The sequence below is a fragment of the Mauremys mutica genome, chromosome 11 (genome assembly GCF_020497125.1).
Source record: "Mauremys mutica isolate MM-2020 ecotype Southern chromosome 11, ASM2049712v1, whole genome shotgun sequence".
In the NCBI taxonomy this organism is placed as follows: Eukaryota; Metazoa; Chordata; order Testudines; family Geoemydidae; genus Mauremys; species Mauremys mutica.
In genome coordinates, this window is record NC_059082.1 from 5686167 (window position 1) to 5700083 (window position 13917).

Genomic DNA, 13917 nt, shown 5'->3' on the forward strand with positions numbered 1-13917 from the left:
CATAGCTCTAAATTATATAGACAAGGTGTTAGTTACCATGGGGACCTGACTGGATTAGTGATTAGGCACTGTTGCCTCTATACCAGTGACTATAATCTGAGCAAATCTCCAGTCTAGATGATGTCTTGGAGCTGCACAATAAATCAGTCAGTCACCGTGTCCATAGAAGGTTGCAGTCCTCTTTCTCCTCTTGTTCCTTTTCATGTTGGGTGTTTTTTGTCTTCTGGCCTCCTTATTGTCCCACAGTGAGTCAGCCTGAAGAGGGAGATATTTGTTACTGGGGCAAATCCTTATCATAGCCCAGTTTAGCTACTTCATTTTGGGAAGGATATATTAATATTGTGTAGCTTCTCCTCTGTGTGACAATGGAACAACGTTGGCATGTAAAGCCAAGGAATACAAACCATAAGCACAAGAGTTAATACTAGAAAAAATAGTGAGGCTTATTTTATCAGTTTGAATTGATCATGTGCAAATATGAGGCACACCTCTACCTCGATATAATGCTGTCCTTGGCAGCCGCGTTATAGGTGAAACTGTGTTATATTGAACTTGCTTTGATCCACCGGAGTGCGCAACCCCACCCCCCCGGAGTACTGCTTTACCGTGTTATATTGGGTGGCGTTATATCGAGGTAGCAGTGTATCTTACTGAATAACATAGACACAAAAAACATGTCCATAGACCATTTTGTCATTAAATGCAGAAAAGCTTTAGAGAATGCAGATGTTGATGTACAGACAGTGTTTTGTAACACTCACACTTTCACTGCAGTTTCTTTAAAAAAAAAAAAAAATCATAGACAATGTGCGAATGACACTGTTCATACTTTGGTGACTCAGTGCCATGAAAAATAGTGCTGAGAAAAAGCTAACTAGCTTTGTGAGCAAATATTTTGTGAGACATGAGTTCAAACCCTGTGTGAGACATTAGTGCAACTACATAAATGTGGCTGTATTTGCTGTTGGTTGTATTTGTTAGTAATACAATGCAACCCTAAGCAGCCACATATATTAAAACATATGGTTCCTGCCGACAGAGTCTGTCTAGTTATCAGACTTTCTGTGCGATGGCTCCATACACTAGTTTTTAAAATCATGTTATAATAGAACACCAATTTTAGAAACTGAGGAGTTAATAAAATTGAACAACTCAAAATGACAGTAGGTATGCTGCACTGCATCATTTTCTTCTTGTCCTTCAAACCAATGCCAAGCAGTTCTCAGTGCACTCAAGGTGTCAGAATGTGCAGGCTTGTTGACTTGTTTCACAACAACACATTTATGTGACTTATTTCCCTCCCCCTCCCCCACTCTCCAGATCTGGGAAAAATAGTTATTACTGGTTGTTCGTACAATTGGCATTCATAAAATCAAGATTCTACTGTCTCTTTTTTTGAGAGAGAGATTAAGACTAATGGCACTAGCAGTTATACCTCTGTGATAGATGCCTCAGGGCACAGCTACACTACTACCTATACCAACAGGAGGGGATCTCCCGACAGCATTGGTAATCCACTTCCCTGAGCAGTGGTAGCTAGATCAACGGGAGAATTCTCTTGTCGACCTAGCGCTGTCTACATTGGGTATGAAGATAATTTAGCTGCATTACTCAGGTATCTGGATTTTTCACACCCCTGAGCGACGTAAATATACTGACCTAATTTCCTAGTAAAAAGAACAGGAGTACTTGTAAAAGCAGCAAAGAATCCTGTGGCACCTTATAGACTAACAGACGTTTTGCAGCATGGGCTGTAGCCCACGAAAGCTCATGCTGCAAAACGTCTGTTAGTCTATAAGGTGCCACAGGATTCTTTGCTGCTTTTACAGAACCAGACTAACACGGCTACCCCTCTGATACAGGAGTACTTGTGGCACCTTTATAGACTAAGAAATTTATTTGAGCATAAGCTTTCGTGGGCTACAGCCCACTTCATCGGATGCATAGACTGGAACATACAGCAAGAAGATATTTATACACACAGAGAACATGAAAAGGTGGAACTAGCCATACCAACTGTAAGAGACCAATCAATTGAGATGAGCTATCATCAGCAGGAGGAAAAAAAACTTTTTTGAAGTGATAATCCAGATGACCCATAGAAGGTGTGAGGATACTTAACATGGGGAAACAGATTCAATTAGTGTAATGGCCTAACCATTCCCAGTCTCTGTTCAAACCTAAGTTAATTGTATCTAATTTGCATATTAATTCAAGTTCAGCAGTCTCTCTGTGGAGTCTGTTTTTGAAGTTTTTTTTGGTTGTAAAATTGCCACCTTCAAATCTGTCACTGAGTGGTTAGAGAGAGTGAAGTGTTCTCCCACTGGTTTTTGAATGTTATGATTCCTGATGTCAGATTTGTGTCCATTTATTCTTTTGCATAGACTGTCCGGTTTGGCCAATGTATATGGCAGAGGGACATTGCTGGCACATGCTAACATATATCACGTTGGTAGATGTGCAGGTGAACGAGCCCCTGATGGCGTGGCTGATGTGATTAGGTCCTATGATGGTGTCACTTGAATAGATATGTGGACAGAGTTGGCATCAGGCTTTGTTGCAAGAATAGGTTCCTGGGTTAGTGTTTGTTGTATGGTGTGTGGTTGCTGGTGAGTACTTGCTTCAGGTTGGGGGGCTGTCTGTAAGCGAGGACTGGTCTGTCTCCCAAGATCTGTGAGAGTGAGGGATAATCTTTCAGGATAGGTTGTAAATCTTTGATGATGCGCTGGAGAGGCTTTAGTTGGGGGCTGAAGGTGACGGCTAGTGGTGGTCTGTTATTTTCTTTGTTGGGCCTGTCCTGTAGTAGGTGACTTCTGGGTACACTTCTGGCTCTGTCAGTGTGTTTTTTCACTTCAGCAGGTGGGTATTGTAGCTTTAAGAATGCTTGATGGAGATCTTGTAGGTGTTTGTCTCTGTCTGAAGGATTGGAGCAAGTGCGGTTGTATCTTAGAGCTTGGCTGTAGACAATGGATCGTGTGATGTGTCCTGGATGGAAGCTGGAGGCATGTAGGTAAGTAAAGTGGTCAGTAGATTTCTGATATAGGGTGGTGGTTATGTGACCATCGCCTATTAGCACAGTAGTGTCTAGGAAATGGACCGCTTGTGTGTATTGGTCTAGGCTGAGGTTGATGGTGGGATGGAAATTGTTAAAATCATGGTGGAATTCTTTGTGGGCTTCTTTTCCATGGGTCCAGATGATGAAGATGTCATTAATGTAGCACAAGTAGAGTAGGGGCATTAGGATACAAGAGCTAAGGAAGTGTTCTAAGTCAGCCATAAAAATGTTGGCATACTGTGGGGCCATGCAGGTACCCATAGCAGTGCCGCTGACTTGAAGGTATACATAGTCCTCAAATGTGAAATAGTTGTGGGTGAGGACAAAGTCACAAAGTTCAGCCACCAGGTTTGCCGTGATATTATCAGGGATACTATTCCTGATGGCTCGTAGTCCATCTTTGTGTGGAATGTTGGTGTAGAGGGCTTCTACATCCATGGTGGCCAGGATGGTGTATTTCCTAGTGTAAACCAGTTCTCAGATTTCAGAGAGAGATGTTTCATAGAGAATTTTCAGAAGTAATTGAAAAATTTGAGCAATTTCTTGGCTGAAGTCAGCTTGAAAATTCTATTAAAAAACATTTTTTGCCATCTCACTGCCTTGGGGCACTTCTCTGTGCACTTGGGCAAGTCACTCAATTTCTCTACCTCCATTTTGCATATTGTAAAATATGGCAATCATGGTGATATGTATTCCCTATTTGTAGCAACATAATGAGGAGTTCTAAAGAGTGACTGTTTATGCATTTTAAAGACAGCTAAATTAACAGATGTATTTGAACATGTGTCCTGTTGATTCCCAGCATCAGAGAATCAGTCAGCTCTAATCTCCCATTTTTCTGCACCAAGGGGAAATGTGGTACCTTAGAGAATCTGGACCTTTTAACAAGGATTCAATGTGGTGTTGCTTTGGCCAGGGTCTACACTACAGACTTATATTGGTATAAAAATCCAAACCCCTGAGTGACGTAGTTATAGACACCTCCTTTCCCCCTCCCCCAATGTAGACAGCACTATGTTGGTGGGAGAGCTTCTCCTGTTCACATAGCTACCACTTCAGTGTGGTGGATTAACTATGACCATGGGAGAAGCTCTCCTGTTGCCATAGCATGTTCACTAACGTGCTTCAGCAGCGCAGCTGCAGCACTGCAAGACTGTATGTGAAGACAACAGTCCTACCTCTTATTCACCTCAAACCTTCAAGCACAATGTATGGACACGGGCGCAGCCAAAAACAGAAAAACCAACAACCCACAAAAAACCCTGTTCATTCAGAACTTTTTTTTTTTTTGTAAATATGGTCTATTGGGTGCTGGTCAACACTGTTAGTATTCCAGGGATAAAGAATACAGAGTTCATAGAAATCAGAGAGCCACCATCTAGCCTCAATTTAAATCAGTGATTTATCTCTAGCTACCAATGTAGTCTTTACAATTTTAAAATGTACTTTCTAACATGTTTTTACAATCTTAGATCTACATTGAAACTTTGGTTTCACTAATAGTAAAGCTTTGGCTTCAAAAGTGCTGATGGTTTTTACTTGTGCCTTTTTATACAGGTAGTAGAGGGGGAAATAATGCCCTCAAAATGTCTCCTGAAGAAGAATTAGACCCCTTTTCTGAAAATGTGAAGGAAGAATTTGATTCTCACTCAAGTACTGCCCTAACAGAGGAGCAACAGCGAAGAATTGAGAGGAACCGGCAACTAGCCTTGGAAAGAAGACAGGCAAAGATGCAATTTAACAGTCAGTCACAAGAAAATGGTAAATAGTAACAGAATTTTGCAGTTTAAATGCTGACAAGTAATGTTTAAAAATAGCTTAAAAATCTCAAGGCTCACACCATTAAACCAAAGAAGAGAACAGGATATGCTTTAAAATTACATTTAAAAAAGCAGCTAATTTTCTAGGGGGTTGTGGTTGTATGGAGCAGTAGACACCTAACTGATAATTGAGATTTCTCTATTTTCCAGAATTTAACCTTTATCTGTGCAAAGTTGGGAGCTTTCACTGTATTGCAGTTAAGATTAACCATTCAGAAAACCACGCAGATAAACCCCTCCCCAGGGAAAGTTACCTGTCAGTTAAGCTTTCATATTGGAGGGGGGAGTTTCTAGTCTTCATGGTTCTAAAGATAACGTGAATAATGTGGTGGTTCTTGATACAGCAGAGTGGTTAAATTATGATGTAATGGATACACATTAGAGGCAGATCCAGTATTCTTGCCTCTAACTTCCTCTTAGAAAGTGGCAGGCTCAAAAAACCTCTTTGGAGCTAGGTTTTCTTTTCTTTAGGAAGTTTTAACAGTTTACAGATTCTAGCTATGTAATTATTGGAGACTGTACATCAACCATTACAACAGTGAGCTTTTGCTTAGAGACACATTATACAGTAATAGAGAGATCTAGTGATGTATAACAGGGCATTACCATGTTAGAGTGAGTATCTTGACACTACCCATGACATGTCATTTCTAGTGATTTTTATTAGATGGAGTGAAAATCTCTCATTACACATTTAACAAATAAGGTATGTCTATCAAATGTTAATATTAAAAAAATTGGACAAGTGTGCTTTTTCTCCCAATGACTATAGTTTGAGTGGTAACCAAATATCTATCTTCTGTCTATTTTGCTGGGTATCATTTTCCTATAACAACCATATCTCACATTTTAAAAACATTCCTCTAGAGTTCACTATTTTGCCCTCCCTTCTCCATGTGGGAGGCTATCAATAGCCTACTAGTAGTAGATAAGATAATTCTTCATTTTCTGTGTGTGACCATTTCCACTAAGAAGCCCCTGGAGGATTATCAAAGGATTAATTGGTAATAAATATCCAGTTGTTTGTGATATTTGGTTACAAATTGCATCCAAGTACTCTCTGGCTAGATATGGCCACCAGCTGTGCATAAAAATCTTTCACCACAATTTCTCTAGAATGTATCCATCTATTAACCTGATGGGTGTGAAGGTACCACTGAAACAGTATCTCAAATAAATTTTCTTATCATGCTACAGACTGAGGTTTCTGGTCCTTTTTTGTAGATCAGACCCCATTCCTCTGATGTGATTTGTCTATACAGATCCATTCCCAGCATGTCATATGGACATTTTTTTTTCTTTATTAGGAAAGTTGTCTGAAAAGGTGATGTAAATTAGTTTTATATATATATATATATTTTTTTTGTCCAGATGCCATTGTTTCGATTAAAGTTAGGTGTCTATAAAACAGCTTTCCTAGAAAGTTGAGAAACATAATGCCTAACTTGAAAGTACTGGTACCATAGGACAGTGGTTCTCAACCAGAGGTCCAGGGCCCCTGAGGGCCGCAAGCAGGTTTCAGGGGATCAACCAAGCATGACTAGCATTAGATTTTCTGGGGCCCAGGGAAGAAAACTGAAGCCCCGCCACATGGGACTGCAGCCTGGGGCCCCGAGCCCCACCACCAGGTGCTAAAGCCAGAACAACTTAGCTTTGTGGTGCACCGTGTGGCCCTGGGCAGTTGCCCTCCTTGATACCTCCTAATGCCAGCCCTGGCTTTTATATACAGAAAAACAGCTGGGCTGCGGAATTTTTATAGCATGGGAGGGAGGGGCTCCAGTAAGAAAAAGGTTGAGAACCCTTGCCATAGGAGTGTGTGCCAGCTAGTTAGTTTTAATCTCAATAATTTTTTTTGCTTAATAGCTAGCCAACTGTTTGTATTCTGTGACTTTCCCAGTTTTCAAATCACTGTGGTTTGCAATTTGGGTTAAGATCTGGATTATTTGCAACAGATGTCATTAGCAAGAGAGAAGAATTTCTTCTAGTTCTAGCTCAACCCATAGAGTAGCCTTTGCTAAAGGATGTGTATAAATTTCTGGAAAGTGTGATTATTTTGTATTAATGTGTGGTAGCCTAGCAATGTTTATTGAACAAGAAAATTGTGGCAGTGTAAAGGCCCAGTGTTTGGCTGGGTTAGAGTACCCCCACTCCAGTACTGCTTTGATCTGGCTGGCTTGATAGTAACAGAGAATATTTCTGGTCTGTACAAAGTACGTGCACTCACTCTTGATCTTTTCTTATTTCACATAAATTCTATCATCCTCTGTATTCCTGCTAGTGTTTTATCTGGGATTATTATAGAAAGATCTTGAAATGAGAGAGATCATTAGCAAAATGTTCATTTTGACTGTCTATTCTTCCCAACCAAGAAATTGCATACTTCCTGCATCATTTGCTGAAGTAGAGGTTTGATATTTAAATTATAGAGCTCTTCTGGATTGTTTGAGATTTGAATTCCCAGGTATCTCATAGAATTTATTGTCCATTTGTACCCAAATGTTTTCTGGAGGAATGAGACTTCTCACCATCTGGCAAATTTATAGCTAGCATTTCAGATCTGATATAACTTAGTTTAAATCCAGATGCTTCTCCAAAGTCATGGATTTCTTTAGATACTAAATTTTAGGGAAATATTTAGTTTAGATAAAATACATGTATGTATGAAGCAATTTTCTTGTGTTCCTGGAAGTTTTATTCCTGTGAGATTCATTGGTCTGTATCCTCTGTGCAAAAGGCACCATAGCTTATGCAAAGTGTAAAGGAGACAATGGATATCCTCCTTGTTAGAAAGAGCAGTTATCCATTTAAGGGACTGGGAGCTAATGTACATATGGGACAAGACTTGAAGCAGAAAATTCTACTCATATAAAAAACTTTCTTTACATTAAATGATAAAAGAAATGGATCTTTTTTTGATCTGGCACTATAGATTCCAAGTACTCTTTGAATATTGTTTGACAGTTGCCTATCCTTAGTAAATCCAGCACGATTGGAGTTTATATAAACTGAGCATGGACCTCAATTCCCCAGTAGTACATTCACTAAAATCTCTGTTGTGATGCTGCATACGGTGAAGCCTTTTCCAACATTAGGGAGAGCAATAACTTTTGCTTCTTTCATAGGTTCCTCCCCTAACTAGTAGAATGGTACTGAAGGTACCTCTCAAGGGACCCACTAATACCTCCTTAAATAAGCCATCAAGTCCTGAGGCATGTCTACACTTACCGATAGATTGGCACTGCTGCAATCGATGCGAGTGTCGATTTTTAGCAGGTCTGGTGAAAACACGCTAGATCGATGGAAGAGCACTCACACAAATCAATGGGAATGCCACCTCCCTGAGAAGCGTAAGGGAAGTCAATGGGAGACACTCTGCCATTGACACAGTGCAGTGTAGCCACTGCGGTAAGTGGATCTAACTACATCGACTTCAGTTACGTGAATTTGCTTAAGTTAGATCGATTTACTGCCCCTGGAGTTTTACCGCTTTTCATATGTGCTATACTCTCAAAAGTTCTTCTATATCTTGATCCATGTTCTTCTCTTTGGCAAGTCTGCTACTTCCAGATATCTTTGAATAACGTCAGCCCTTGGAGTATCAGAGGTTTAGACATTTTTATAATAGTAGCAGCATACATTTCATTAGTGTGCATAGCTATCTTTTGCTAATTGTTTTTAGTTGGTGGAAGAATATGTTGCTCTTGAATCCCTGTAAACTTTTGAGTCAAGAACTTACATTGCCTTTTCCATAAAATGCCTGGTTTGTATAGCTAAGGGCTTTTTCTGTGGCATCAGTCAACTTTCCCCTAATACTACTTAGTTGTTGATGTGGCCAGCACATCTCTCGGCCCATGCCACTTCCCGCAGCCCCCATTGGCCTGGAGTGGTGAACCGTGGCCAGTGGGAGCTGCAATCGGACGAAGCTGCAGATGAGGCAGGTAAACAAACAGGCCCACCCCACCGGGGGCTTACCCTGGCAGGCCGAGGGCCAAAGGTTGCTGATTCCTGCTTTACTTACTACCTGCAGCTAGACTTCAACCTTAGGGATAACTGATAACACTTTTTTCTAGAAAGGAAGTTGATTGCTGCATCTTTATCCCTCTCCCAACAAAACCCTGTGCACAATTATCTTTGCTGGTCACAAATTTCAAATTAGTGACTATTCTGAATCCTTGGGGAGGGTGGCTCAGAGGTGTGAGGCTGAGCAATTAAATTGCAGATGGTAAATGAAACTGTAGTACTTTGATATCATAGGCAGTAATGTTTTTTTTTTTTTTTAATAGATCTGTTTGCCACCCAGCCAAATGAAAATTTTAAAACAATTGAGGCTCAGGATGCAGATGACCTGACAGAAGTAGAAATTCAAGCTGCTGAAGCCAAAGGTGCTGATATGGAAGCTGTGGACAAAGATATACAACTTAAATGTGCAGAAGAAATCAAATAGCCTTTCTGTCTGGATACAATGATGTTTTAGAAGGACCCAGATATCTTAATATGCTTAAGTGTCATTGACTTCTCTTCCCCCCTACCCTTGGACATTCTATGGAAATCTTATTCATGACATCAATGTAGCTGGACAAAATTAATCAGTTTCCCTGTGTAAAAAAGCAGATAGCAGCTCTAGTAGCTATTTTCTCCAACACCTTAATTCAGGAAAGGAATATAACTACACTACATTTCAACTGGTTTTTAAACTAGCTTTTTCCACAGTGACAAAAGGTATCAGTGAAAACAGACATTAATTTCTTAGAACTATACTATGAAGTGATTTTTTTTTTTTACAATTGACATTCCTCAAGCTTAACTTACGTGGTCTTGAAAGCCTGAGTTTGTATAAAGTTTTTTACATCCTGTTAATTTTTTTTTTTCCAATAGAACATAAGTGATGGTTCAGTGTCAGGAACTTCTTGCTTAGTATGAACATTCACCCTGTCTTAACTGTTCTGAAGCATTTTGTAACAATACTTCGTTTTGAAATACTTATTTTAGTAAATTATTTTATACAGCACTTTGGAAGTTTATTAAATTTTGGAAACCACATTTGAAAAATATTCTCTACCTAACATTGATGGTCCACACAAATTCTCTCTGGCACAAGTTTGTCAATCAAATATGCTCTAAAACATACTCTACTCATTGACATTGCTTAAGTCCATGAGAAAATCACATGACAGGAAATTAAGTAGCTTCAGATGTATAATTGTTAATGTTCTGTGGTATCTGATAGTGGACTTAGCCATTCATCAACAAATCATCTGATAATTCTAGTTATCTTTTTATAGGATTTTTGCCTTCTACAACATGTGCTATGTATTTATTCCCCTACTTTAGGGGAAGTTATGTTTCTGTTGAAGGGACAAGGTCAGACTATATAAACTCAATTTAATTTTTCTTTTAGAGAAGGGAGTAAGCACTAAAAGCTCAAAAAACTTCATTGAAAATCAAGTTAGAATAGGTTTTTTGGAGTTGTGGTCTTATACTAATACAGGAAAGTTGAAGTGAAATGGACTCGGTAGGAATTGGGTGTTTAACTTCCTTTTCTGCTTTTGAATGCCTCCCCAAAGAAATTTTCTTCAGATGACAATCCTTTCATGCTTCATTGAAGTCAACCATCAAACAATATTACCTTTAGCTTCATATTAATTTTGATAGTGGCAGCAAGGCTCTCCTAGAGTCTCCCTTCCATTAATGTTATAACTACCCCCAGAGGTTCCAGTAATCAGGTTAAAACCATATGTACTGGTAAGCTTTTTTGTTTATGCAATAACTGAGTTACAGGCCAGTGAAAAACAGCCATAATTATCTTGATAATCTTGGAATAAGGCCTGGAAGTGTGATGTAATTTTAGGCAGCCTTGAGTTTTTAAAGTGCACTGTTGTGTAGCAAGCATATAAGGGGTGGAGCTGAACTGCTTCATTCAGGTTTAATGTAAATAGAGCTGTAGAATTAAAGTTGAATTAATTTGATAAAAACTGAAGGGGCAAGATTAGTGGTGTTCTGGCTACATCAGTGCAGTACTGGTTATGCAAATATATTTAGGTTCTATCTAGTTTAGAAAAAAACATGTCCAGTCACCTATTTTTTTGATCAAGATCAGATTTTTTTTTTAAAAAAGAAGACATCTTAAGTAGTTTACCACAATACAATCTTTAGTCTTTCAGTGAGAATACAGTAGTTAACCATGTATAAAACATCTTAAATCAGTTAGGCCTGTTTCACTCTAAAAATCAGTGTTAATTTTAGCTGAGGTACAGTTCAAATTAGCAAAAGCAGAACACATTAAAAATGGTTTATCACCTAACAAGATTTAAAATAGTGCAAAGCTGCTTAAGTAGAGCAGCACCAAATACTAGTTCATGCTCAGTTACCAGCTGATACATCCAGTAGAGCTAAGTCCCTAATTTCCTCAAGCAGTTGGTACAAGTTAACTCCTTTTGTTTGGCAATACTCCTGATATTCTTCCTGAATTACTTCAATGTTTTTTTTTTCTTGGGCAAGTTGAGCTTCCTCTGCAGATCTGGTTACTTCTTTTACTAAGTCAGCTTTCAATATGTGGGAATTCTTCTGGTAAAGCTCTGTGGCTGTATTCTTGCAAGGTATGTTGCTAATTATTTCAAGCTTGATGGTGTCAGGATGGCAGCGTGAACTCTGCACAGATATTTTTACCTTAGAAACAAGAGTACACAATGTTATTTTTCCCCTCATTTGTGCTCCAGTGCTACCATTAGAGAATTTATTAAGACTTACTGTTATATGGTCAAACAGACTCAATGTAACAGATTCTCCAGCAACTGTTGTGGAAGTAATTCTGTTCTGAAAACGCTGAAGAGAACCAGGTTTCCATACACAACTGCCATCAGACTGACAGGAGATGACCAAACCCTCCTTGTTTTTCAGATAAGCAGCACCTTTAATGCCATACCTACGAGATGCCAAGTGAAAATACAAATGTATTTTGAAAAACAATACTATGGTACCATTAAGAACTATCAATCATTTTAGTGATTTTAAACCATCCCCATACCCAAGCAGAGGAAAGATTAAATCTAGGTAAAAAGTAATACAGAATAGGAATGTATTGTATCTTGATCATAATGCCCCCTAACATTTCAGGTACACTGATACTGAGTTTGAGGGAAGTTTTTATCAAGCAATGACAGTGTGCAAGTGCCAGTCATGAAGAGAGCCCTTTGTATTTAGATTGTCAAAAAATTACAAAGAGCAGGCAGTTGAGAAGAGGAAGAACAAAAAAGTAAATCAATCAAGATATTCCATACTTATTCTGCATTACCCTCTATTTAACCAATGCTAAAGTCCATCTCACCACTCAACTCAGACACCTCTCAAGATGCTAATCAGAAGCATAACTACAAAGTCAATAGAAAGCAGGGTTGCCCTGCTATGTTAGCAGCACAAGCTGCTCTTCCCTGGTATTTGGGGACTGGAGAAATCTCCTTCCTGTGAAAGGTAGGGCTGTCCAACCTCTGCACAAACCCAGCTGCTTTACTGAACTGAATGAGTTGGGAATAGTTTGCTATACCACATGCATAACTCATTTAGTAGAATGAGAAGCTATTTTAAAGACTAATTTAAAATATCAGACATTCAACATTAAAATTGTGTCATGTGAGAGAGCGCCTTAGCTGGTATCTCCCCAGCACATGATGCTAAAGTACCATCACTTACAGAAACCCAGATCTATAATTGTTAGCATCATGGAAGCAATTCCCCTGGGTGCTACTACCCCATCTGTTTGGCCATGAAAGCTGAGGAACAAATGTTCCCAACCCATATACAGTGTTGCCACATCTACTCACTCTCTGCATCACCACCCTTTTATCCTCAGACACAGATGGGATGCTATTAAAATAAGAAAAATAGGGTACAGCTGGTATCAACTCTAGCCCTCTGCCCCCAAAATCTAAATACCCCTTATGTTAAATAATGGGGGGAAATTAATGCAGTGCAAAGTAGAGGCAGCTGGTGAATGCACAGTTTTAAACTTCTTCCTCCAGGGAACAGAGGTGTCCTTTTTTCAGGTAACTAGCCATTTTCTACTATAAAAACAACACTTACTTAGTTCTAAGTAGACCAAATTTATTTTGTTATTGAAAATGAATTTAAAGTGGCTGTTAGGGACACAAATTCAATTAAAAGGAAGCTAGGCAATAGGCGGGTTCAGACAGTCATTTAAGGTTAGAAATTAAGAATTCAAAATAGATAAAAACACTGTATATATCATCCCCTTTTTCTTCCTTTTAGGAACTTATTTAAAAAGCAAAGTCAAGGGCTAGAAAGCCATTGGGCCTAAATTTAAAAAAAAAAGTTCAAACCGAGCCATCTTCCAACAACAAACTACGCTGTAATCAGCTACTGCTACCTTTCTCAAGAACCACACATTTCCATAAATGCAGCAGGAACGCACCTTGCTGTATCTTATTTCTTTACAAACTGCAAGCCCTGACTTACCTTGGTACAAAAACAAGTACCCCATTTGTTCGAATGGAGTAAATAACACCATCTTCTGTACAGCGCTCATCTGTGTCAGAGACTTTGTCTTTGAAATACATACACTGGAAAAGCTCCGTAGACTGTTTCTGGGCATGTTGTGCAGCCTGTCAAAAGAGTGCCCCAGAAAAAGCCTTTAGAAAGATGTTAAAATAAAATGTTCCAGAAGAAGCTTATTTAACTTCAGTAATTGTAAATCTCTAGAAAGGTCATTCCATTATTTTTTTACAAAAATACACCTTCAAGGCCATCCTACATTATAACTCCTGGAAGAAAACAATCTGGCCAAACTTCAATTTTATAATTTTCATAAACTGCAACAGAAAGGTATCTTAAAGAAAGAACGGTATTCAAAGACTAAATGCCTTAAGACAGACAGCTTTGCAAAAGTTAATATCATTTACAGTGCAAACGCATTATGAAGTACTTCTGAAATGTTGTGCTACCATCTAGTACAGGGCTGAGCAGTTTGTATTTAACAATGTCTCTTATAGAAACAAATAAATGGAGTGTTAACCAACCAAAAGCAGCCCC

General features: G+C 38.9%; 2 protein-coding genes and 1 non-coding gene across 11 annotated transcripts in view; 2 read left to right on the top strand and 1 right to left on the bottom strand.

Annotated features, from left to right (window-relative positions):
• The window catches only part of TIPIN (TIMELESS interacting protein), a 36817-nt gene extending 26934 nt beyond the window's left edge, over positions 1–9883 (top strand). For all 8 annotated transcript variants that reach the window (XM_044979979.1, XM_044979982.1, XM_044979978.1 and 5 more), the window contains 2 exons: positions 4613–4816; positions 9159–9883. In XM_044979979.1, coding sequence (XP_044835914.1) covers positions 4613–4816; positions 9159–9319 — 365 coding nt within the window. In that variant the 3' untranslated portion in view covers positions 9320–9883. The remainder of the gene's footprint in view (positions 1–4612; positions 4817–9158) is intronic.
• LOC123344787 lies at positions 949–1084 on the top strand. The gene has a single exon (XR_006572667.1).
• A 1102-nt stretch (positions 9884–10985) lies between the features above and the next one.
• Positions 10986–13917, bottom strand: part of DIS3L (DIS3 like exosome 3'-5' exoribonuclease) — a 28751-nt gene continuing 25819 nt past the window's right edge. For both annotated transcript variants that reach the window (XM_044979971.1, XM_044979970.1), the window contains exons 15-17: positions 13345–13490; positions 11623–11797; positions 10986–11541 (exon numbers count right to left, since the gene is read on the bottom strand). In XM_044979971.1, the coding sequence (XP_044835906.1) occupies positions 11236–11541; positions 11623–11797; positions 13345–13490 (627 nt within the window). In that variant the 3' untranslated portion in view covers positions 10986–11235. The remainder of the gene's footprint in view (positions 11542–11622; positions 11798–13344; positions 13491–13917) is intronic.